Here is a 27,095-nt window from a genome sequence, read left to right as displayed (position 1 = left end):
AACATCATGAATATAGTAGCAGAGATTTATTTCTAAATCTTTATGCTCTTGTTCACTTTCTCTCTCCAAGGACCGACCAAGAAAAAAAAATAAAATGAACAATATTAATGCCGAAAAATTTCTGTAAGTAAATAGAGCCATAAATAATAAAGACTGCTAGCTGCTCTGAAGCAAAGATGGAACCCCTGAAGGCTGAAGAATTCATATGGAAGCCACAAAATCAATGTCATGCAAGAAGGATGTGATAAAGAAAGGCTTGCCATTATCACTGCCTTGTTTTGAGGTCAGTTCTGTGGATGCTTGGAACAGTTTCTGGTTACTTTTGATTACTCTGGAAACTGATCTATGGGCCCTGTTTTATGCACTATGAACACTGATTGTCTTTCTCATGGATGAGATTCCAAGACACTTCTTGGGACGGTTCCAATCAAGCTATAAGGAATATTTCTGTGACAGTGTACTTGAAAAATATTGAACGTAGAATTTGGCCAAAGGTAATCAGTGAAATAACATAACTTTTATTTTACAATGTTTGAAAGCATTTGTTTTTATGTTACATGCATATTACTGCATATTAAATTGTATTTACTTACTTTTAGAGAGCGTTTTTAAATTTCACCAAGAGCACTTTATGCAAACACATGAAGTACGCATATTTTGTGGACTGAAGATAACCCATGTGAATGTCACGGACACACTCATGCAAAGCATCTCCAGGTTCACAGGTATGAATTTACAGATTCCCCAAGTGTTCCCCAGCCCCTTTGTCTGCCCAATGCTCCTGCCCAGATCATGGCCTGTAGATCCCCTGCTCAACTGTTGTGCCTTGACTTCCAGGTTTTTTTCTCTGTACAGTTTTGTTTCCATCTTTAGTTATTATCTCTTCTACATTTCATGTGTTGTCCTTGATGAGATAACCTTAATAAAGTAGATGATCTTGCCTTTCATTTAGCACTACAGTACCCTCATCTCTAGGGTGGTTTATGAGTTCTGGAAAAGCGGAGCCTGGCAGAAGCACCTGCCCCAGGACTTCTCCTTAGGTTGGAGAGGGCTCTAATTGTTATAAACATAATAAAATAATCACCATTTTTTGTTTTAATTTACATTTTTGAATAATGATACTGTGTTTAAAACTAGCTGGTATTCAATAGAGCCAAGGAACTTGCTTCTATTCTAGGAACATTAAACACACAGAAACAAAAAACAAACACTGCAGTACTGGGGAATCCGTGTGCAGGATTTAAAGAGTTTTTAAAGTTGTTGGAGCCTTGCTAAATGCGAAGAAGTTTTTCCTTTCTATAGTCTTGTGAGGCCAGGAAGAACTGTTTCCATTTCAAGGCATGCAAGGCATAGACCACTACATAGTGGTCTGCCAAAGATCATTAAGTTTCCCTCCATGTTCATAATGTTAGTAGACCATTCTCCTTTTCTCTGCCCGGTAAAGTAAGAAAACCCTTCATTTCATAGCTCATGCACATTATTACTCCTTTATTCTTTAGCAGAGGTCATGATTTATTTGTTCAAATATTCCACATCACAACGTAAATATGTAGCTGATAACTAGTGAGCGTCATTTTGTGGCTTCTTTGCCCAGGTGCCCTGCAAATCACAGAATCATCAGATGTAACCATCTTATCTACAGAAGTGTACAGTTGCCATTTTGCTTCAGTACTTCAGCAGCTATAAATTTAAAATGTTTGCAAGTGGCGGCAATCACTATTTGTGTGTAGTAGAGTTTCATAAGTAAGTGCTAGTATTTCGGATTCGAACTTGTCAGAAACTCTGAAGACAACTCAGCTCTATTAAATCCATTAAATTTGCATTGGCCACCCTCTCTTTTAATAAAATCTTTAGGTGATGCTACAAGCTTTTAAGATTCTTCCCAAGTGCCACATTTCAAGGTTAGAGGAATTGCATTTTAATGTTAAGGGAATTTAATAAAGGCTTAATTTTCACTATCTGCTTCAATTTAAAACAACAGTCTTCATTTCTTTCTCTTCTCAGATGTTTCTATTAATATTTTATGACATGTAGCAGTAGAAGGATGTAGATTCTAGGGTTTTTTTCCAACTTAGTTATATTCATCTGTCACTTATTACATTTCAATACTAACTTTGTAAGCACTTCAAAAAAAATCTGGCTTGGCCGTCATCTTTCATCTCTGTATTCTTTTGCTGATCTGCTGTGTTTGTTTTCTTTTTCTGAAACAAGTACATTCTTCCAGCTGTTGCCACTAAAGACAGAGGAAATACAAACCACGTTTCTCTTTGCTGGTACCAAAAGTAAAAAATATCTAAAACTGCCATTGAAATTCCAAGCAGATAGTTCTATTAAGTCTAAGAAAATATTATGTACATTGTATATTATCTCATTTCTTTAAAAATAATTTCTTCCTTCTCTAATTAAATAACTATTGAGAAAAATCTTGAGGCTTGCAGATTTGATTCTAAGGTCATTACAACATTGGTCATTACAGGCTTCAAAGTTAATGTGGATATTCAAAACTGTAAATCTTGTCTGAATGTTTGCAATTTTTCTATGTAATCTTTCAAAGTGACTGTAGGATTATATTTTAAACATCCTTCTAAACACTCATGAGGATATTTTATAGTGTCAGAGAGGAACCAAGTTTTATGTCAACGAGCACCACCTATCCATTATCTTGGTGTTACCTTTGCTAAGTCTAAAAATCACAAAAACTTTTAAAATGTCAATTTACTCTAGATTTGTTAGGTTGTTAAAACTGAGAAGAACTATAATCTTTCTTTTTGTTACAAAATTCAGTAGGTGGACAGAGGTAAGGCTGCCACAGCTCCATATCCCCTCTTTCATCCACTAACAAGTCTGAGCATGTACTGTCAATTGGCACTGAGGTATATAGCACCTGATAAATGTAATACATAAACACACATTCAAATAGAAAGCCTTTTTTAGGAAGAAGGAAAGAAAGAAAGAAAGAAAGAAAGAAAGAAAGAAAGAAAGAAAGAAAGAAAGAAAGAAAGAAAGAAAGAAAGAAGACACTCTCTGAATCCAGTTGCTTCCAAAAAGCTGAGGGAAAGTTCTGGATCCAGTCCTCCTCTCCTCAGTACAAAAGATATGTGGACATATTAAACTGAGTCCAAGAACACCAGCCCCCCTTTTTTTTTCCTGTTCCTCAGAAAGAGATCAGAGCATTTCTAATAAGAAGTAATGGGAGAGCCTGGACTATTCAGTCTGGAGAGTTGAAGGTTCGGAGGGGATCTTAGCAATTTGTATAAATACTTCATGGGAGGAAATGAAGAACAGAGAGCCAGAGTCTTCTCAGTAATGTTCACTGACCTAACAAGAGGCAGTGAGCACAAAATAAATAACAGGGAACTCAGTTCGAACATTGGAGAACATTGCTTTACTGTGAGTGGTAAGACGCAGCAATTATTGCCCAGAGAGGCTGTGGACACTCCAACCACAGAGGTATTGAAAACCCAACTGGACACAGTTATGGGCAGCCTTGGCTATGTGACCCATATTGAGCAACACAGTTAGACAAATATGATCTCAAGAAGTCTCCTTAAAATTGCTTTTTACAGTGCTACTGAGGTGTAGAAATTAGTGTATTTTAGACTTCCAGACAGTATGTATTTCTCTTGGAGAGTCTACATGCTTTGTGCATATATGAATTTGAATGTATGTACATGTTCTAGGAAAAGAACATCTGATTGATATAGAACAAAAAATAAGAATTAGTGGCATTATTTTCAAGAAATGTGACTTCATCTGGTCTGCCTCCAGAAATACAAAAACAAAAAGAGAAGCTAAAAAAAAAAGAAAAAAAGAGAGAGATAGAAAACAGAAACAAAAAAGTCTGAAGAAGGGGAAATACTTGCCTGATTGAATCAGTGCAGCAGCATCCCAAGATGCCTCTCTTTAGGAACTTCTGGTTCTCCTTTTCCTCTTGAAGGTGATAATTTCCAGTATAGTTCACTAGTAATAGTTTATATTCACTTTCAATGCATTAACTCATCTTCTTTGAAAAGAGATGTACACTGTTTTTCAATCCCATCTACTATTCACTCACATTTTTACAGGAACCAATCACCCTGCTTCCAGAGCAGAGTTATGGGGAAGAACTATTTTCCTCTTCTCCTCCCCTCCATGTGAAGACTATCTCAGTCAAAGTCTGGCTTTCAATAAACTGAAAATTCTGCCGACTTTGTTTTTAAATCACATTGGATAAATTGCAAGCTATCAAGAAAGAACAATCTTAAAAGCTATTTTTCTGTCACCTGGGTATTATTATAGTCCTTCAGTGAAATACAAGAGCTAGCCTTACACTTAGTGTAAACATCATATACTGCTGAGTGCGCTGCAATGTGAAGTTAGCAAATTAAGCTGAAAATGCTACTGACAGTGAAGTAGTTCATGCAAAGTTCTTGTTTTTAATGAGCATTCTGGAATCATTAAAACTTTCATCATATCACTTAATAACTTGTATTGATTTGTAAGGAAACTTTTTTTCTTTTTGTAATCAGTCTCATTCAGTATTAGCTCTGCACCATATTCTGCTTGGTGGTTTCATGACAAATGCATGACCACAATGCATCAGTAGAAATGTTTTAGTCTAATGGACATATAATCCATGAACAAAATATCTCTGAGATATCATGATCTTGGAAGAGTTTGATATTAATGGCACCAAGGGAGTTATTATGATCCGTTTTGCTAAAGAGAGTATTTGGATTAATTAGATTCAGGGCCATTCTACTCTAAAGACTGACTTACTCTTGTTCTAATACAATATTCCAAATCCCTTCATATAAAGTTAATCTGAAATATAATGGAGGCTTATTAAAGGAATTTTTAGGTATATAAGTGTGGTGAAGATTGCTACATAGTTTGTAATTTTTAGTTAAAATCACAAATGCCAGGATGAAGTCTGAGTATGAACCATTCAGTTATTATTCTAACTTTTATTCTTTTACAATTACTTTAAAACATGGTCTGAGAAGAATTTAAATTTTTTATAAATATCATTATAGATAAAAAATCTTATAGTGCATTTAATAACTGATTTGCAAACAATCTAATAGATACTTTATACAAAACCCCTTGCGTAACATTGACTATGCAAGAGGCTGATTTCTGGAAAAGGGCTATAAAACCCTGCAATTATAATCAGGTTATGAATGATGTTTTCACTTAATTACAAATCCTGATTAGGGTCTTCAGTGTTAGGTTCTTTTTAATATTAAGATTAAATAATGAGCTCCATAAAAGCTATCCAGTTTGCCTGACCTTTATCTAACACAGGAACAGTGTAAGTGTGCCTTTTATGAGTGTGTTAGCTCAGTCTATGTGCCGACTACATTTGAATTCCATTAATATATCTGCTGCCAGAACACAGACTAATAAAATAAGAGATGGGCACAAACTGGCAAAAAAAAAACCTATTTTCATGGTCTTATGACCTAGAGAAGTATCCTAAGGGAAGGACACTAAGTAAATTAGGGAATTTTCAGACATATGTCTAGGATGTCTCATCAGAGATGTCTGAAGTTAACGAAAAGTAAGGAGGCAGTGCAGAAAATTATAATTATTCATCTATAATAATCTCCCTATAATTAAAATCTATTTTTAATCTGCTTAAATTCATTGGTTTAATTTTCAGATTCATAAATTCATACATTTTATGAAACTCCCAAATTTAATACTGTAATCTATCTACTGGAAAAAAAGCATCTGAGTATTTTATGAGAATTCATAAAATACTAAAAAAAAACAACCAACAACACGTGTCAGAAAAGGCATTTAATCCAGTTCTTTTGTTTTTCACAACAATTTCAATGATAAAACATAGCTTTCAAGAACTTCTGTGGAAAATGAACTACTGGATCACAGGCAGGTAGGTACTGCCAACTAAGCTAAAATGTGCTTACACAGTATCTTCAAAAATGGTACAATTTTGTAACAAATAAATATTACCAATATTACCAACACTGAATATAGAAGTAATTCTGCAGAAAATGTAATGTAAAATAAGTGCAGCATTTTAAATCTCAAAAAGTTTTTTTTCAAATGCTGCTATCAGTATTTCTGGAGAAATTGCTGAGGAGAGACATTAAAGGTTCTCTTTCTCTGTTTCTTAAATTTCTCTGGTCTTTACTTCTCTCTTCAGAAAGAAGTGAATATGACAACTGTCTATCTCTTAAATTTGGCCAGAAAAAAGGAGGAAGAGCAACACAAGTCACTGAGTTGCGTTTTCTGTTAAGTATTGTTCAAGTATGTCCAAAATTAAAAGATTTTTTCTTTTTTGCATTTTATTTTCCAGTAGAACTTAAAATATTTTATTTAAATGTGCTTAATATTTCTACAACAATAAGAATAAAAAGAACTTTACATTTTTTCATGATAGTTGACATTTTAAAAGCAAAAATCAAATAATCTATTTGGGTGAGTTAGTATAAACCAGCCATAACACAAAAAAGATGATCAAGGTCTTGTTTTAGAAAGTGAGAGAAACCAAGTAACGCTCTTCATGTACCTAGCAGTAAGCAGAAAATTGTTTACTCTGCCAAATAAGAACTTATAAAATCATCTTTGATAGAAAGGCTGGCAGTAAGGAAACAGAAAACTGTTTTCCCTATTCATTGAATAGGGAAAACTACTCATTGAATAGTTCAAACCACTAAAATATGAAAAACTGATGTGTTTTCTTCATGACAACCTGTGCCAGCTCTTTGCTTAGGCATAAAATATTCACTGTATCTAAACCTTTTATTTCAAAACATATTTGTGGTTGTAAAACTTTGCAGTGCCTTGCAATTGCAAAACTTGCAATTTTATCCTGTAGTTCTCAAGATATATGGTCAGATTTTATGTCTTTAGCTGAGATGTGTGCTGGAAAGCTGATCCTGTCATAAAATTCAGGAGAAAATAAGATTGCATTAACACACTTCACACCTGTCTGAATAGCAATACTGAGTTAATGAGTTAACTTCTTACCTATTTACTCATTCTAAGTCAGTTGTATTTCAAATTAATCTCTGACATATTCACACAAAAACAATTTTGCTTTAATTATGAATTGTTATTTCTCCTGAATAATCTTCTATCTGAGAATGTATAGTCAGACTGATTCAGTTAACAACAATGAAGTTTAGTTCAGAACTTCCAATAGGTTTATTCCACTGAAATGTACAAGAATAATCAAATAAGTAAAGTAGCTCACTCTGCACATCTATGTCAAGATGGAGAGTCATAGGGGAATTCTGTGACTAGCTGCTATGTCCATGATGTTGAAGAATCACCTGTACTATACATTATATTTGATCTGGGATGAACCTGTTTCTGGAGCTTTTCTTCCTCTGTACACTCTGTACACACCAAAAAATGACTAGTTGCCTACTTCCTAAACAGCATTCATGAGTGAGATGACTCCTGCTTCTAAAAGATTAAATGCTCCTCCCTGACACCTTTTCTGTTAGGCCAGGTAATGTCTCTCCTCCATTCAAAGTGCTGATTGCACTGACCCTTACTGAATGCACACGCCACATCCTTCCCACCTTCTCTCTGGGAAATTACTAGCTAACTCCAGACTCATATTGAAGTGCTCTAACTTTTAAGTCCTTCTATAAGACTAGTGTGTAAGCTAGTTCTTCTTACAATCTTTTTTTTTTTTTTTTTTAATTACTTACAGCAGGCTTTAAGAACTATTTAACACTCCACCTGCCTCAGTAAAACTTAGACAAGCTTGAAGATGTTCAACAGTTTAAGCAGATCTACAGGTAGACTTAGTCCTATTGTGATACTATTTTCAGTTTCTACCTGGAGGGCTTCAAGTGTTGCCTGCTGTAAGTGAAGATCATGTTCAAGATCATCTAAAGAACCTGAAGGTGGACACCTCCATGGGTCAGGATGAGATCAATCCATGGGTTCTGAGGGAACTGGAAGATGAAGTGGCCAAGCCGCTATCCATCACATTTGAAAGGTCTTGGCATTTTGGTGAAGTTCCCACTGATTGGAAAAGAAGAAACCCCCACTATCAAGAAGGGAAAAAAGATCAAGGGAACTACAGGCCAGTCAGTCTCACCCCTCTGCCTGGCAAGATCATGGAGCAGATCCTCCAGAAGGCCCTACTAAGGCACACAGAAAGTAAAAATGAGGTGATTGGTTGTAACCAACATGGCTTCACCAAGGGCAAGTCACGTCTGACAAACTTGGTTGCCTTTTATGATGGAGTTAGAGCATCAGTGAATAAAAGAAAGGCAACTGATGTCATCTATCTGGACTTATGCAAAGCATTTGACATTATCCCACTGGACATCCAGGTTGCCAAATTGGAGGAAAATGGATTTGATGGATGGACCACTCACTGGATGGTTGCACTCACAAAGTTGCAATCAGATGCTCAGTGTCCAAGTGGAGACCAATGACAAGTGGCATTCCTCGGCGACTGGTGTTGGCACTGGTGTTCATTAGCATCTTTATAGGTGACATGGACAATGGGATCAAGTGCACCCTCAGCAAGTTTGCAGATGACACCAAGCTGAGTGGTGCAGTTGACATGCTAGAGGGAAGTTATACTATCCAGAAGGATCTGGACAGGGTAAGAGGTTGGCCCATGCCAACTTCATCAAGTTCAACAAGGCCCTGAATCTGGGTCAGGGCAACCCCAAGCACAGATATAGACTGGGAGGATAATGGCTTGAGAACAGCCCTAAGAAGAAGGATTTGGGAGTGTCAGTTGATGAAAGATTCAACATGAGCCTGAAATGTGTGCTCGCATCCCCAAAGGCCAACTGTATCCTGGGTTGCATCAAAAGATGTGTGACCAGCAGGTCAAGGGATGTTATTCTATCTACTCTGTCTCTTGTGAGACTGCACCTGGAGTACTGCATCCAGTTCTGGAGCCCCAAACACAAGAAGGACATGGAGCTGTTGGAGCAGGTCCAGAGGAGGGACACAAAGATGATCAGAGGACTGGAGCACCTCCCCTATGAGGACAGGCTGAGAGAGCTGGGGCTCTTCAGCCTGGAGGAGAGAAGGCTCCAAGGGGGCCTAATAGTGACTTCCAGTAGCCAAACAGAGCCTACAGAAAAGTTGGGGAGTAGTGTTTTATAAGAGCATGCAGCAACAAGACAAGGAGAAATAGCTTTCACCTGAAAGATAGTAGATTTAGACTAGATATTAGGAAGAAACTCTTCGCTGTGAGGGTGGTGAGACACTGGAACAAGTTGCTCAGGGAGGTTGTGGATGCCCCCTCCCTGGAAACATTCAAGGCCAGGCTGGATGGGGCTTGAGCAACTTGGTCTAGAGGGAGGGATCGATGCCTATAGCAGGGGGGTTGGAACTAGATGATCTTAGGGCTCCCTTCCAACTCAAACCATTCTATGATTCTATGATTCTAAGTGCCACTTGTGCAACAAATAAAATACATTGTCAAAATGTCAAAGTATACAAGAGGCCTGCTAATATTACAAAGACACTTCATGGCTGCCAGCATTGCTCTAATTCTATATAGAATTAGTCTACCATCCCAGTAGCCTATGATCAAGAAAACAGAAAAGTAAAGCCACTTTATAACTTGGTTCTGGTATATCTGTGCTGATGAAACAAGCTTAATGGTTATAAAGATGGAGAAAAGAAATAAGTCATTTGGGGTATCTTTTCCTCTCTTTTGACCCCTATGACTTTCAAGAAACCTTAAGAATTCTTTCTGTTTTCCTATAATGGAATCAACATGTAAATAACATTGAATTATGAAGTTGAATGAATGAGTGCTTTAGTTCCAGTCTTTGTACTGCTCTTACTCATGCATAGAGCATGTGTGAAATAGCATAAGTATGTTAGTACAGAGACTCAGTCTCACTGCCTCCCAGTGAGTATGAATGTCTTAAAAACATGAGAATGAGAATGTCTTCTCGCCTGGACGCCTACCTGTGCGACCTGGTGTAGGGAACCTGCTTTGGCAGGGGGGTTGGTCTCGATGATCTCTAGAGGTCCCTTCCAACCCCTACAATTCTGTGATTCTGTGATTCTGTGAGGGGAAGCAGTGGGAGAGACCTCTGTTTCCGAATGATGTATTCTTCAAGACATCACTGTTCTTTTCATAAGTGAAGATGAGGAAGAGTAATAGCTCCTGAGGACCACAATATCATCGTAACATCTTACTAGAAAACTGGAAATAAAAACAGATCCTTGAAACTCCAAAGGGGTAAATGTCCTATCTGAATGAATTGATGAAGTATGTATGTTGCTGTTACAAGAACACATCACGAGTTTTGAGCACAAATGAAAGGAGATACTTAGATAATCTGGAAAAAGCTAAATACCATGATGTTGAAACTACATTTTCAAGACTACAAATATGATGCAATGCATTCTTTATAATTAGCGATCACAGTGGCACCACAATTAAGTACAAAAACAGAAGAATGGCTATTTGTTTTAAAACAATCTTGCTTAATCTTCCTGTGATCACTCAAAGAATCGTGAGACCTTTTATAAAATCATTAGTAGAGCTCCCTTGGTCAGCACCTTAATTACAGCTTGTATGAACTTGGAAATTTCAGTAAAGGTGACATTTGCATCAAAGGATTTTCCCTTTTGTTTACTGTATGATCATTTAAGATCACTTACACTGGCATTAAAAGCGTTTCATTCTCCTTCAGATTACATGTATCATTCATGCAAATTAATTCATACCACCATTAAAAAGCCTATTAATCTCTTTAATATCCAAGAGCCTAGTAAGTTAATCATTCTTACTTTTTGCTATGTTAGAAGAAATTGCTAGTTTGGTTTTCATGCTAGTAACCTATCAATTTTATGACTGAATTGAGGTAAAGCCTCATTCCAGTGAAAAATGCAAGGGTAACACAGGTAAGTTAAACTGTGTCCTTCTTAAGTAAGTTACTGATCTTTAATTTGAGGTTTACTTAAGTTCCAACATTCTTTTTCTCCTTCTTGCTGTAAATGCCGTTTCTGTCATTGCACTTCTGATGTAGAATTTTCCTACAATGTAACTGACTTATAAGAGGTTTACTTAATATATATATATATCTAAGCATTAGAATAGCATAGCATAGCATAGCATAGCATAGCATAGCATAGCATAGAAACAATCTCTTCAGTAGAAATATATTTACTTCTCCACATGCTCTAATTAAAGAAACTTTTATTTGATGTGAATTATAAGGATGTAAAGGAAAAGATGCCCATTAAGCACAGATAATATTTGCAGAGACAAGCTAGGCAAAGAAAGCAACAAAAAGAAATTTTCAAACACAGCTGTCATCTTAGATTTCATCTATGACTTGTCTTCATTTAATTAAGCACTTCCATAAGAATAATATACTACTCCTTACACGTGAACAGCACAGCCCTGTTGCATAGAAGAGGTTATTAGCGTCTCACTAAATAAAGTCTCATATTTAATGTATATGTACATAGCTGTAGCTAGTGGTGTGACTATGTTGAAGAACAGTGGTATTTACATAAGAATTTACCAAATTGTGTTATTGTGCTCTGTATCTGTTGTTGTTTCCATGGAAATAAATAGGAGGCATTACTTTCAGAGCAACCTAAGTACCATTATATGAGCTTGAAGAAATTACTTTTATTGTCACAGGAAGACTAATTTAAAATAGCATTCTATGCTGCCTCTTCTAGTAGTTTATGACAGACTGTTTTTCTCAGTATTGTCTTCATAAAAGGTGTAGAAAATAGCTTTAATATGATGACAAACCTCCTACTAGTGACCCTGCAATTTCTAGGAGGATGGTGGTTAAAGATATCCAGACAAGCTGGTTTAATGCAGAAATGTTGAGTAATTCCTAATATTATAGGTTACCCCTGTAGGTAGGGAGGAAGACAACTGAATGTGTCATTGACATTAGAAGGATAAAGACAAAATAATTCATGAAGTTAAACCTGAAGTCATGAAGTTATAGTATCTGAAATAGACTAAGAAGGAATACTTGCCTTTTCATAATTTCCTAGCTAATAACACTGTTAGTGGTTCTGCATGAATGGACTGATGGCATTTTATTCATGGATTGCAGTATCATCACTGGTTAGTTTAAGGGAGACAGCGTTGGAGCATCAGTCTGCATAAATATCAGCCCATCAGTCCAGATAGATTTTTTTTTGTGGGGAGGAGGGGAGCCAAGGGTGGGAGGAAGAGGGAAGAGGGAAGAGGGAAGAGGGTTACTTCCATAATCTCATTATTGTCATGTCTAAATGTTTATCCTCAAAGTTTATCCTCTTTGCTCCTACTCTCTTCCTTGCCCCCTCCTCCTCTCCCCCCCCCTTCTCTCTCAATGCATATAGTCATTTGGCAGCTTGAAAAATGGAAATATAGATCCAGAGTAACTTGCCAAAGGTCAGATAGGATGCCTGTGGTGAAACAAAGAATAAGGTCTCCTTGATACCAGATTAATGAAATAAACACTAGACTAGACACTTTCTCTAAATGTAAACTGTTTTATGTAAAGAAGTTTCAAGCAACTTATTTTCAGTGCTGGAATCATTGTGACATAAAAGTTCAAAACCATTCAGCACCAGCACTTGTCCTAAGATACCTTATAATATATATAAAAGAGAATATTTATTTATATATAAATATATATGTATACACATTTATATGTTCACAGGTATGCATACAAATGGAAGAAAAAGAAGTTAAAAACAGTGCTAAGTAGAGAAGTAAATAATGCTTTTGTGACAGTAATCCAAAGAAATATACTGCTTATCATCACACTAGGGAATATTAATAAATTTCATATATGCTGATATAAATTCTTTTGTAACTTGAATAAGAACATTTGATTATTTTAACTCATCAGTGAACTAATTTATTTATATGAAATCTCTCTCAATCCAACAGCACAAAAATATTAAATTTTTGATTCTGAACTTTAGACTGCACCAAACTTTCAATGGGCAATTGCTTTCTTACCTTCCACTACCCATAAAAATTTTTATGGCATATTTGATGTAACTGAGTGTTACAACTGATGTAACTGAAACAAACATTTTGATTTACAGCAGCTCCAATGCTGCCAACCTGTTCAGCATAATAATAGATTGCTTGAAGAAAAAAAAAATATATATATATATAGAAGAAGCACTAATCCAGAAAAGAAAATAAAGGTAGAAGTTAAAATTCCCTGTAAAGTAAAGATCTTCCATGAAATATTTTCTAAGCCACTGGAGTGTCATACCTGATTAAATAAATGGTACATTATTTTTAATGTTTCTTTTTCAAAATATCCTAAGATTGCAGTCAGACCATTCCTAACCAACTCCATTAGGCTTCTTTAATCATAGCCTAAGAATCTGGCTTAGAGTCCCTTGAAAACTATAAAAGAATATAAGTGACTTCTTTGGGCTAGGTCAGGATCTTATTTCTAACATTGATTCCACTCCATTGTTGGTGATCACTGATGCTAGTAATTTCCATGTATCTTGACAGCTATTGTCAAATTTTCCGTAACTCATTGAAATACCTATATCATGGTAGATGCACTTGTTAAGAAATTCGGGTGAATATTAACTTTCTGTTTCTCACCATGGCACTAACCATTTAAGCCCTTAAGACAGACAGAGAAACAAAGGGAAACTTGAACTTTCTCATCAGCTTTTTTCCCTGCAACAATTCAAGAGAGAAAAATGTCACCACAGTTAATAGCATAAAGTCTCTGAGTGGCCTGAAGCAAAAGCACCTGTCAAAACTGCAGTCACAGAAAGAAAGGGTCACCAGAAGGACAAATGCTGTATATAGTGGTATAGCAGTTCTCTGAAAATCAAGTTTAAATATGCTGCAATTCCACTACTATATACAAATAAAGCCAAGGATTTTTTTTTATTACTATTTTAACATGGAAATGAAGAATATCACTCTGGATATGAAGTCTATGTGACTTGAATTGAAAACCATTACACAGTCGGCAAGCTACATTACTGAATGCCCAGCTGCAGTATTGAATTTGTGATTAAACAGGAGTTAAACTGAAGAAAAATGCTTGTGGAATTTTAAATTCCCATGGAAAAGAATTAGATTGTTTTCGTTCATGTTAAGGCTAACCTACCTATGGATTTACTCACCTCTACTGTGAAATTATAGTCATTTATTGCTGTCAGCACTAAAACAAGCATTTTTTTATTTTTTTTTTTTAAATCTGCTTCTTCTGCACAAGAATTCCACTTTAGCTATCTGTGAACAAAGGACACACACAGACACTCTGATGGAGATTCCCACCCAGCAAAAGGTTAGAAAGGATTTTAGGGTGGATACAGGACAAACAGTGCAGGTCAGGCACAATACATGGCCAGATAGGAATACCAACAATTATCCCCTCACCTCTCTATTTTCCCACACTTGTATCTTCCCATGTCACCTAAATCCCTCCTGCCACAGGCCAGGAAGAAGCTGGGACAAAATGACCAATTGACTGGGCATCTGCTCTGTCATGAACAGGCTCATCTGAGGTTCAGATCCCAGGTCCTCCTCAGAATCTGTTGGCTGACAGAGAACTGAAAAAATAATGAAGCAATTTTGTCAAGAAAGTACTTCTAGTACTTTCTTTTTCTTTTTCATGAAAAATCGTTGAAATGTATTTGGTTGAAGTGAGGGGTCAATCAGGAACCAGTTACTGTGACAACATCTTTGAAAGACTCTCTAGACCAGAGCTGAATAAAGATTAATGTGAGGTTTCTTGCTTGCTTCTGCTCTTCATAGACAGATAATTTGAGAATATTTTCACAAATTTTTAATCCAAACATTAACTAATCCTATAAGTATTTAAAAACTGACTTCAGTTCTTGATCTAAAATAAATTTCTTCTACAGGAAACAGTAATACATGTTAAAAAAATAATAAAGTTACAAACTCAGTAAAAGCTAAGTAATAATCATTAAAGCAAAAGAACATTGTGTGATTGCATGAATTTACACATTAAATGAAGTTCTGTGTAGAAATCTTCCAGAAAGAATAAACCTGCTTTGCTATATGAGAGTACCAAGAGCAAGACAAGAAGCTGCTGTTTTCCTTCCCTGGAGATCTTCAGCCACGAGGTCTGTAAGTCCTGGCAGCTGGGAAAGAGCCATGGGGACAATGATGATGCCGTTCTTTTGGGGGCCGCATGTCAGCTCTCACCTCCTCTGGGCTGCATTGCAGGCACCCCGCTGCCCAGCCTCATATTCTTGATCTGGACTCTGACCTAGTAACTTCACAGCTTGACCTCAGACCTGCCTTGTAATAGAGAGCTTGTCTGGTGATCCAGGCTCTTGGGTGACTGACCCAAAAGTGCAGACATGCCCAGCTCACTTGCTTGTGTACTCACCCAGCAGCAGTGAGGCCACTGCATGGCTGGCCCCTATGATTCCACTCTTGCTACAGTCTTTCTCAGTTTAAACCTGTAGTACTGAGCCTTGTGCTCATGGTACAAAGCTATAGTGTTGTCAAGAAAATTTAAATGATGACTTCAAAATTTTCTTTTGCTTAAATACTATTTGCAACCTTAACCATAACAGCTTCTTTATGCAGTAATATCTGATTATATCATATTCACAACCTGTAATTGTCCCTTTTATAACATTCTTCCTTTAGCTGGGTACTGTGCTAAATTATCTTTCTCCCCTGTAACACGAGAAAAAATAACTGAATTGGTGTAACATGCAAGCGCATTGCATAACAGACAGCCTTGCTCCTAGAAAGTCTCAAAAGCTTTCTTTTCATAATTAATCTTGTTTTTATTTCTTGTCAATCTTCCTTCTTGCACAGACTACAAATACAATAAGTTCACATGCACTGAAGTTGCCAAGCTGAAGTAGCTGACTCTTCTCATAGTTCAGTGCATTAATTTGAAATTCCATTTGAGTATCCATGACTAGATTACTCAATAAAAAGCATAAGGTACAAAGATTGAAGCATGAAGAATGAAGTTTCATTTTGGTCACTATTTGGAAGTTCATGGGACTGTTTACAGAATGTAAAGTTAAAAAATATTCTGAAATTTAGTGTTAGAAGCTAGGTTGCATATGTGTACCGTTATATTTAACCACACAGGTGAGTCTTAGCACTTGTTTGGGGGTGTTAAAAACCAGTTGAGCACTAAAATAAGTGGGTATCAGCCTTTCATTACCTGAAGGAAGTACAGAAAAGCTGGGCTGAACTTTTTATAAGGGCATGTAGCAACAGGACAAGGGGAAATGGCTTTTATCTGGAAGATAAGACTAGATATTAGGAAGAAGCTCTATACTGTGAGAGTGGTGAGATACTGGAACACGTTGCCCAGTGAAGCTGTGGATGCCTCCTCTCTGGAAACATTCAAGGCCAGGCTGGATGGGGCTTGACCAACTTGGTCTAGAGGGAGGCGTCCCTGCCAATAGCAGGGAGTTTGGAACTAGATGATCTTAGAGCTCCCTTCCAACTCAAACCATTCTATGATTCTATGATTCTACGATTCTAAGATATAAAAATTGTTTCCATTTATTTTTTTTCCATCTACATATTTTAATATTAGTATAACATGTTATTTGTATTTCAAGAATTTTCTGATAATAAAATGCATTATTTACTTTCACAATTTATTCTGCATAGGTTGATAAACCTCACCACTATCCAGATTAACAAATCAATGTTAATAAGAACAGAAACTCCAATCCAGCTCATCCTCAAACATAGCATCTTCAAAAAGTTAGCATATCTGATTTGAGAAGAAAGTACTTTCCAGAAGGACAACAGGCACAAGTTACATAAGAATACCACTGAATATCCTAAATGATAGATGAACTAATACCAGGAAACAGCAGTTGCGATGATTATTTTTCTTCTGAAATAATCTGAATTTGCAGCCCCTAGAGAAGACATTAAAGTAATTTAGTGATGAAATGCACAGACAGCAATGGTGAGGTCCAAATATAAGAGGGAACATTAACATTTTCTAACCAAATGTAACAGACGCTTTTGGCGACAGTTGTTACCTCTGGAGCCAGGAAGCCTGCGCTCTTATAATGCCCACTTGTTGTGTTGTATCACATTTGGCAATCACATTTTCTAGTTAAAGCTGCCAGTACTGATTGTTTTTTCCAGTCTCTGGTGTCAAAGTAAGATTATCTCCAGATACTCTGGACTGTAGAGGAATTAAATATTTCAGTGTGCATTAACTTTCTTACATTCTCCGAGGAAGATATAGAGATAGGGACATTCTGTAACAACCCCAAATCTCCTTCTTATTGAAATATATTTGTATTTAAAAGTCAATATGCAGCTGGCAGAATCCATGAAATGGAGGCACTTTATCAACACCCGAAAGAGAAGGCCAGTGATTGCCATGGGAACAATGGGTTTTCTATTGCATAAGTAGATTTTAAACCTGAGAGAACAGTCCAAACAAGATAAAAGTTTCACAACTCATCATGCTCTGGCAGTTCTCAATCAATGTTTGAGTTCTGTCTACATGTCATTTTGGAATCTAGTATCAGTGGAAAGTTCAGAAGGGAGATTCCTAACTCCTTGTATGGAGGTAGTGATGAACATACACAGGTTTACTAACAGTGCATTACCACTTCCTTCTTGCTGGTAAGGGTAGAAAAAATTTTTGTCAGATATAACACACAAACTCTTACCATGCTGCTGGCTGGCAGTTGTCTTCCAGACACCTTCTGTCAGAGTTAAGAGTCAAGAAGGCAGTCAGCTCAGTCTGATGCTGTGAAATGAAACTAATCTTTAGCATTTCTTTTAAAGGGGAATGACACAGATTAGACACACAAGGAGTAGATCCACAGGTGACAGCTCCCCTGATTGTGAGCTGCACTTCACAGTCTAACACACTCCTTGCCACTGTGAAGTGACAGAAGATGATCAAAATCAACCGCTTTGGAGCAAGGAGCTCTTTAAGAATCTACACAAAAAAATGTAATATCCACATAAAAGAAGTAAAATATAGCCTATTTGTATATTTTAATTTTCCTGAAAGCCACTCTTTTCTTGCATGCTCAATAAATCCTACAGAGCCCGCTCATACCCAGTTTTTGGCTGCAGAAGCAGATTGCACTGTTATTTCATCCAAGTACTCCCCTCCAGATGCTCCTATTAGTTACTCTAGTACTGTGTTTTCTCTTTGGGAATTTATGAAGTATGGTTTGGTCCTTTTATTTCTGTATTTAAACCTTGGCTAAATAAATCTTAAAGGTTTCCATGTATCTTATATTAGAAAATAACATAACTATATTAACTATATTAGAAATTAATATAACTAAGCACTTTAAGACACGTCTTTGAAAATAGTTTGTATTTATTCCTAATATCTCAGGTTTAGTTGTAGCTTGTTCGAGGTATTTAGTGGCAGTATTAGAAAATGCATGCATAAGCTATATTTTAGGATACAACCAGGTGGTCATAAATTCCTCTGAGTTGTTCAGCAATAATAGCTAACCCAGTTAGTTCTGTAAATATTTCTCACACCATTAAAAAATCCTCTTTGCTTCCTTTCCTGGTATTTTTGTTTACAAAACTCAATTTCTGTTTAACAGACACTATTAAGTCCAGAAGATTAGTTCAAAAAGCTACCCTAAAAAAAAAAATACTCTCACAACTATTTTTTTCCAAATCCAACATCTTTTTAAATTACTTTACTCAGAGTGGATCAGTAGCTTACAAGTATAGTGACTCAGCTGCCTTTTCTATTTCTCCACTCTGCATTATTGTCACACTCCCCTGTGAGAGGGTCTCATCACGCACATTGGGTTTAGTAAGTGAATCTTGTCAAGTGAGTTTCAGTCATGCCTAAGGCTCAGAGTCTTGTGGCAGTCAGCATTCCTCTGGATTGCCCTGTCAGCACAAAATGGAATAAAAGCTCACATTCATATTTCAGTCTGGCGCATTGGCTACTTCTGAAATACCTACCTGATGCTCAAATGCTGCACACTCTAAAAAGGAAATGTTAGTTTTGCTAGGTTGTCTTTCACCTTACATAGACGCAGGCCACTCCAAAAGTAATGCCTCCTATTTTATTATATTGGCCCACGATATCAGAGGTGGATGTTGGTGGCATGACAGTAGATGCCGAACCATCCCACAAATATTCCATTACATTTTGTTGTGGTGAGACAGATGGCAGCAGAGGGGCAGTCTGACAAAATGACATCTGACATAGAAGTGTATATAAAGCAAAGATGTGTCACTGAATCCCTCCATGTGGAAAAAATTGCACCCATTGACATTCATTAATGCTTACTAAATATTTATGGAGACTGAGCAGTGAATTTGAGCACAGTGAGGCAATGGATGGTGCATTTCAGCAGTGGTGACAGTGACAGTGGATCATCTCCACTGGTGCAGATTTTTATGAATAAGGCATGCAGGCTCTTGGTCATAATCAGTGAAAATGCATAGATAATGGTGGTGATTATATTGAAAAATAGTGCTTATTAGATGAGAACTTGCTCTATCAAAGTTTTGGTGGAAAAATTCAAGCTAACAAAACTAATATTCCCTTTTATTTCAGAGGTAGCCAGTACTTCCGATTCAAAATATAAGTGTGAGCTTTTATTCTGTTTCTCATCACTTTTGCCATGACTTCTATTTTAAGAGGAAGAGAAAAATCAACAAAAAATATCCTACCCCCTAATTTGTTTCACCTAGAGAAAGAGTAGCATCTATTTCATTTTGTTTTACTTGGAGATCACATTCAAAATAGAACTATTTATTAAAGTGTTTGACTAAACACTTGTTTTAAAGTAAATGTAGAGGTAATAGTGATTTTGCCAATTGAATACCTACAGATACTGCTTGAAGAGATTGAAAAATATTTTAAAGATAGTTAGAAGTACTGTAGGTCTCAGACGCTCTAATTTGAATTGTCTCCTTTAGACCACTCAGTTACCAGAAAGCCCTTCTGGACCTAATCGTTCATTTCTCACTCCATAGATGCTCTGTTATACATGTCAAAAGTCCTAGAGCATGGAGAATTTATTCCTATCCTTTCTGCCTAATCTCCAGTGATTCATGTGCCTCAAAGTGAGCAGCAGAAGAAACTGATTCTAAATATAAATAGTTCCTAAATCCTTAACTTCCATTTTTGTGTATAGATATATGACACAAAAGGTCTGTTTACAGATATTTACTGTTTCTTTCATAGTTTTATGTAAACAAATTCATTTGCATAAAAACCTTTCTTTGCATAAAAGCTTTCCTTTCTTTAAAAATATTTGACTCCTGCATGTTTCTTGCTGAAACTATCAAATATGACAAATGTATGAAAATATAAAGAGAAGACAATATTATTGAGTTAATCAATTTTTATTCATAGAAAAAAATGTCATAATATCTGAGATACATTCTGTGCTACTCCTAATTAAAGTTTGCACCCCTGTTGACTGAATTAGGACCAAGCTTCAAGAAGCTGCACTAATAAAAGGAGATGATAGGAGAGAGCTAGACTCTGAAAATCTATCATAAAATTTCTAAGTAAAAGTGGTAATTTTAACTTAATAATGCAGACAAATCAGTTGTAAAAATATATTATAAATTAATAATCTCAAGTCTTTACACCTGATTCCCTAAGTGTTTCATGTTAATAGAAGTAGCAACATCGCCTTCCTTGCTAGTCAAAACAGTCTGAATAACACTCCGAGTGAACACTTCATAGATTACATAAACTCTGTATATAAGTTTATTGACAGTCAGAATCTGAGAAAATAAATGTTTTCTTTTTCTTTAAAACAAGACAACAGAGGCATACTCACACATACATGCACACAGTCATTATGTATATCCATGAGTAAGTGAATATATAAGTGTATATGAATGCCTTACTGAATTATACCACCACAATGGAAAAAAGCCTGAGTTGTTTACTTCAGCTTTTGATTCTCTGTTTTATGAAAACTGATGAGGAATGAAATGGCAGGGAGTAGGTGAAGGCATTCAAGTACAAGACCAATTAATTTACTCATTAAATACAATTCCACTGGGCTAAGAAAATTTGATTGATTCACATGAAACCATGGCCAGTTTCCAGACGATCTGGCATAAAATTTGTTACAACATCACATACACCTACCTATGCTGTCCCTCCTCCTGGAAGTCAAACTATTAATTCTTACCTTTTCCCTTTGTTGCTGTTCTTGCTGTTTATCCAGAGTCATGTAGCCCTTGATGGACTTAGAAGGCAGCTTTCCCCCTTCATTATTTGACTTTCCAGTTAGGTTTGAAACAGAAAAGCACTACACATTCTCTTCCAGTGACTCAACAATGTTATGGGCCTTGGTTGCACCACCAGTTTAGAGGCTATAAAGGACAGAAATTCCCAGCCTTTGAAAAGGCTGGCAAATATTTTTTTGGAGAACATTCTAATCATACAGGAAAACAAATCTCTAGGAAACTTAGTAACAGCTTTTATTCTAAAAATGCATTATATGAATGACTTGAAATACATATCTATATCTTTATAGTTTCTTCATCCTCTTTTTCAATATTTGGTTGAATAAAATGTGGGAAAATAAGAATACAAGAGCTAATGTATGACAATTACAATTGCTCTTGTGTCTACCATGGCTTAAACAGGTACATTCTTTGCTGGGTAAAAAATTGGCTGGAGAGCTGGGCCCAGAGAGTGGTGTTAGCATGAGCCAGCAATGTACGCAGCTGGCCAAGAAGGCCAATGGCATTCTGGCTTGCATCAGAAATACTGTTGCCAGCTGAAGCAGAAAGGTAATCATTCCCCTATATTCAGCCCTAGTGAGACTACACATCAAGTACTGTGTTCAGTTTTGGGCTTCCCTCTACAAGAAAGACATTGAGGCCCTGGAGCACGTCCAGAGAATGGCAACAAAGCTGGTGAGGCATTTGGAGCACAAGCAATATGAGGAGTGGCTGAGGGAACTGGGATTGTTTAGTTTGGAAAAGAGGAGGCTCAGGGAGACATTATTGCTCTCTAGAACTGCCTGAAAGGAGGTTGTGACAAGGTGCGGGTTAGTCTCATCTCCCATGTAATTAGCAATAGAACTAAAGGAAACGGCCTCAAGTTGTGCCAGAAGAGGTTCAGGTTGGATATTAGGAAAAACTTCTCAGAAAGAGTGGTCAGACACTGGAATGGGCTGCCTGGAGAGGTGATTGAGTTAGCATCTCTGGAAGTGTTCAAGAAACATGTAGATGTGATACTAAAGGACATGATTTAGTGGGGAAATACTGATGGTAGGTGGACAGTTGGACTCGATGATCTTAAAGGTCTTTTCCAAACTTAATGATTCTATGACGCTTTATCAATGTGAACTCAGGCTTAGTTCCATACAGGCTTATATCTAGCTGTAACAGAAATGCATCTGATCCTCCATAGACCTGTGCAGGGAGCCATTTTTAGATGCTGGCAGGTGGTTACAATAAGAAAACATTATTTTATGTTTCTTGGAAAGTGCAACAACGTAGGAATATAGGAATATATTGTTACTCAGTGATGTTTAAGATTCATGCTTTAAAGATGACCAAGATAAACAGTCAGCATCGTGTTAATCTTCAAAAGAACTTGTTCTCATGCCATGAAAAATTCTTGCTTTCATGTGATGAAGTTTGTCCTGTAAATTAAATCTCTAAAGTAATGGAAGAAATAACCTGTGACACAGGCAGGGGAAATTAAATTAGAGCCACTAATAGCAGGTCAACACTGTCTGAGGAGAGGTAATGGAAGTGACCACATGAATGATAAGCAAGCCTTCACTAGGCTGTGACATCTATCTCACAGAAACTGTGAAAAACATTCATCAGAGTGGCAAGCAATTCATAATTGAGGCACTAACATCTTTACAGTGCAGCCTGACACTGGTAGAGCTAGGGCATGCCAGTCTTTCTCAGTAAAATGTTCTAATTCCATAATGAAGACCATTAAGAAAAGTAAAAATCCTTAACTTCATTGAAGCCTTTCAGTACCTAAAGAAAGCCTATCTACAAACAGGAGGGGAATCAACTCTTTGAAAGGGTAGATAACAGCAGGACAAGGGGAAATGGTTTTAAGTTGAGGGAGGGGAGATTTACATTGGATGTCAGGGGGAAATTCTTTACAGAGAGTGGTGACGTACTGGAACAGGCTGCCAGAGAGGTTGTTGGATGCCCCGTCCCTGGAAGTGTTCAAGGCCAATTTGGATGGGACCCTGGGCAGCCTGGTTTAGTATTAAATGGGGAGGTCTGTGGCCCTGCATGTGGCAGGGGGGTTGGAGATTCGTGATCCTTGAGGTCTCTTCCAACCTTGGCCATTCTGTGATTCTGTAACTTCAGCTTCTCTGCTAGATCAGTCTGCCACTGCCCTGGATAATCTTTTTACTGTGTTTATTTATCAACCTGGATAATATTTTCTGAAGTAGTTCAACCCCCATTCCTCCCAGTATTGCTAAGTTATTGTAATTCTACCCTGCAGCAGTAAAAGACAAAGAATATAAACTAAGGTAAATAAAAAGAATAAATTCTGTTTCAGAATTGTAAAGCTCTGGAGTATGTGGGTGGTTTTTTTTTCTAAACACTTTAACATCACTGCAATGACCATCATAGAAATAGCAGGATAAGAAGCTTATCTAAAATGGAATCTTGCATAGTTATATCAGGCACCTCTGAAATTCAGGGGCCATTTCCTAATACCAGAGCATCAGTGCTGATTTTTAGGAGTGAATGTAATCATAAGGTCAGAGAAAACATGCGGACTAAAGGAGAAGTTCATATTCTGACACCTCTTTTCTCTGTGTTAAAAGAATGAAAACAAACAAACAAAAAACTTAATAACACACACACCCCTTCATTACCAAATATTTTGTAGGAATTAAGAATAAAGACAGTAGGCAAGGAGTAGGATGACAAACATAAAAGTGCTTATCAAAGTAAAAGGATAAGTAAGTAAGTAAATAAAACTTTTAGCATGTGAGTTCCTGATCAGATTAGAAAAGAAGCTAAAAGAATTGCTTGATTACATTATCCACAGGATATATGTGATCTTAATCTTTTAGTCATTATATTAAAACAAGCAACATATTAAAATGAAAATTTTCTCAGAGTTACTTATTTACAAAGTGAAATAACAAACTTCATATTCTTCTCTTGCTCATACTACTTGTTTCCATTTACATGGTGATTAGCCTTACTCAGTATGAACGATCATTTAGAAATATTATTATGTGTCTTAAAAATCCAGAGGTATAACTAGAATGATAAACCACTATTAAAAATGGCAATCAGAATTCTCTGGTTCTGCAGTAGACACAAGTGCTCAGAGTTTGACATTTCCAAACAACATCCTGGCACTATAGTTAGTCTTCAGAGGCAGATCATCAATCTCCCCAGCTCTGCAACACCCTTCCTTACATCTGAAACCTTTCACTTGTGAACATACCACATCTCTTTGCACACAGTGAGGTCTCTTCAGAATAGATTATACATTGGCATTGGATCCAGAACACCCTGACAGCAACAGACATCCTGGAGAAATGACTTGTTGGAGATGCACTAAAAAATGAGAACAAGATATACATTGAGGGGCAAAGAAGTAGATAAAACAAACAACCAAATTAACAAATAAAACCTAGTTAATTAAAATCCTCCCAAGTGTATTTTCTACAAGCTGGATTTCAGAGCTTGATAATATAACAGTTCTTTCAATTTCATTTTTCAAGTTTTAACTATCCATTTCAGAGGCTCTAAACTTAATGGAAAAAAAAGAAAAAGAAAAAAACTTTCTTGAGTCTACTTAAAGAAAGAAAGTCAGTAAGAATAATTTCCAAAATTCTACATTAAAAATTTCAGGAGACTGAAGAATTGAAATGTTAGTTTATTTTGGAAAATTCTGGACATCAGAACTGAAATAGTATCACCATAAAGGGAAAAAATGTGAACTGGAAAACTTTTCAGATATTTTAGGAATGAATGTTCTAAAAGTAACTTTAACCTAACTCTGCTCTGACTGAAGTCATTTGCAACAACAAAGACCCTTCATTAAACACTGCAAAACTTATCCTTATTGTGGAAAGAACTTCCATTGCTTCCTGAACATTTCAATGAATTTTCAGACATATTTAGACAGTCACTATCTCTTCATTAGAAAATATCCTGGTAACACTGTGGTTGTATTTAGTTGCCAATAAACTTACACTGACTTATCTTTGTCACAGGCACAAGTAAAAAGCCTGGCAATAAACATACAATCATGCCAGACATGACTGTATTCAGAGTCATAACAAAAATTAACCCAACATGGAAAACCCTGAATGGGCTATCTATTCCTGCCCGACCCTTCAGGGCTCTGCAGCCCTGCCTAGAACCCCACATCAGTCCCTGAAACCATCAGCCATTCTCCAGTTGAGCCAGGCTCCAGTTCCCCCAACCCTGACCCACCTAGCCATTGACCCTGCCCAGCCAGGACCACCTGGGAACCCACAGCCTGGTTTGGTGTCAGCTCTGGCAGCTACATATGGTGATGACTCTCAGTTCTCCATTCTGAGGAGCTACCAGTCTACATCCTCTTCATATTCTGAAGAGTCTGTTTTTTTACTGCAAAAAGTGTTTTCAGATAGCCTTTTCCTAGACCTAAGAAACACTTATCTGCTACTGCTCCCCAGAAGTTCAGAGTCTGTTTCATGGTTTTTTTCCTTCGTCTGAGAAAAAAAGCAAGGCTCAGCCTTTTCTGTTCAAAATGTTAGGAAAAAGTATTTTTCCATTAGAATGATGACAGAGTTAACTTGGATCCTAGAGAGCTTTTTTTTAATTCCATTTTCAATTTTTTCTTATTGTTTTGAGCTTTTTATTGACTGTAACGTTCAGTACTTGAAATTGTACTGGAGCATGCACCCATTCCACAGTACTCCACCTAATGGCCGTTGTCTGCCAAGAACCTGTATGAGAGCAACTCATCACAGGCCGGAAAAGTTTGAGCAATTTTCTGCAAGATTCAGTTTGGAAAAGAGAAATTGGTGGACGCAGAACAGGAAAAGGGATGAATACTAGATTGTTTATTCTCAAAACAAATTAAGGTTATCTAGAAGGACAGGCTATGTACTCAGACTCCCACATATCTAACCTGTTTTACTGATGAACAGAAATGATCACGGAAAACAAATATTTAATCTAATTTATATTTATTTCCTGTTAAGCTAAGGATGTAAAGAAAAGAATTACCTGGTGTATGCAGTCAAAGCAGACATGATTCTAGTCCATAGTCAAGTAAAGCTTTTCATCAAAACCCACTGGGTGAGTAGAGATTAGTAAGTCACAAAGATCACATCCTTCTTCCCTCACATGAGAAAAGTTTGGTGTAGAAATGTCAAAATATTTGAAATGCCAAGGCTATTTGTTTCATTAAAATAAAACTTTGATCACAGATCAACCTACTGGGAGATGGTAAAGAAAAAATATATAATGTAAATTAAAAGTAATAGAAAATAAGTTTCTCATGACTCCTTTACAACCTGTATCCAAATTTAAACTAAAAATTAAGCAACAAGGGAAATGACATCCCTTATATCATGTCTAGTTACTTGAGTATCTTTACACTTATGAGATCAAATTCAATTTTCAGTGAAATTTAGGTAAGATTTCATTTAAAAATTAAACTAATTCAGTAAGTATGAGAATTTTTGAGGATACTCTGTTTAAGTTTGGACAAAATGCATGAAAACTGCGTTTTAAGGAAAGGAGATAACTCCGATTTAATTCCTTAGGTATAAATGACACAAAAAGAGATAGCTGAAAAACGTTCATAAGAAGTTGACAGCAAATCCTAAAAGAAAACTCCTTTGTGTAAGTAGTGTGGTACAAAGGTCCTGCCTATGATTTATGCCTCAAGATTTTATGGACAGTTTTACCTGAGCCAGTGGTGAGTTGTGTAGTGAAGAAGTGGTATAGAATCATAGAATTGCTCAGGTTGGAAAAAGACCTTAAAGATGATTAAGTCCAACCACAACCTAACCATACTCCCCAAACTCTAATAACCCTCCACTAAATCATGTCCCTGAGCACCACATCCAAACAGTTTTTAAACACATTCAAGGATGGTGATTCAACCACCTCCCTAGGGAGCCTATTCCAGTGCTTAACTACCCTTTCTGTAAAGTTGTTTTTCCTGATATCCAACCTAAACCTC

At 36.6% G+C, this 27,095-nt stretch overlaps 1 protein-coding gene across 1 annotated transcript in view; it reads right to left on the bottom strand.

The window, feature by feature from the left end:
• Positions 1-21,129, bottom strand: part of LOC100540680 (tyrosine-protein kinase FRK) — a 112,134-nt gene extending 91,005 nt beyond the window's left edge. The window contains exon 1 of the mRNA XM_031552232.1: positions 21,088-21,129. Within this exon, the coding sequence (XP_031408092.1) occupies positions 21,088-21,129 (42 nt within the window). The remainder of the gene's footprint in view (positions 1-21,087) is intronic.
• Positions 21,130-27,095: the final 5,966 nt, after the last annotated feature.

Source organism: Meleagris gallopavo, chromosome 2 (genome assembly GCF_000146605.3).
Source record: "Meleagris gallopavo isolate NT-WF06-2002-E0010 breed Aviagen turkey brand Nicholas breeding stock chromosome 2, Turkey_5.1, whole genome shotgun sequence".
Classification (NCBI taxonomy): domain Eukaryota; kingdom Metazoa; phylum Chordata; class Aves; order Galliformes; family Phasianidae; genus Meleagris; species Meleagris gallopavo.
The sequence above is the reverse complement of the archived record's forward strand: the minus strand, read 5'-3'. Positions and strand labels throughout refer to the sequence as shown.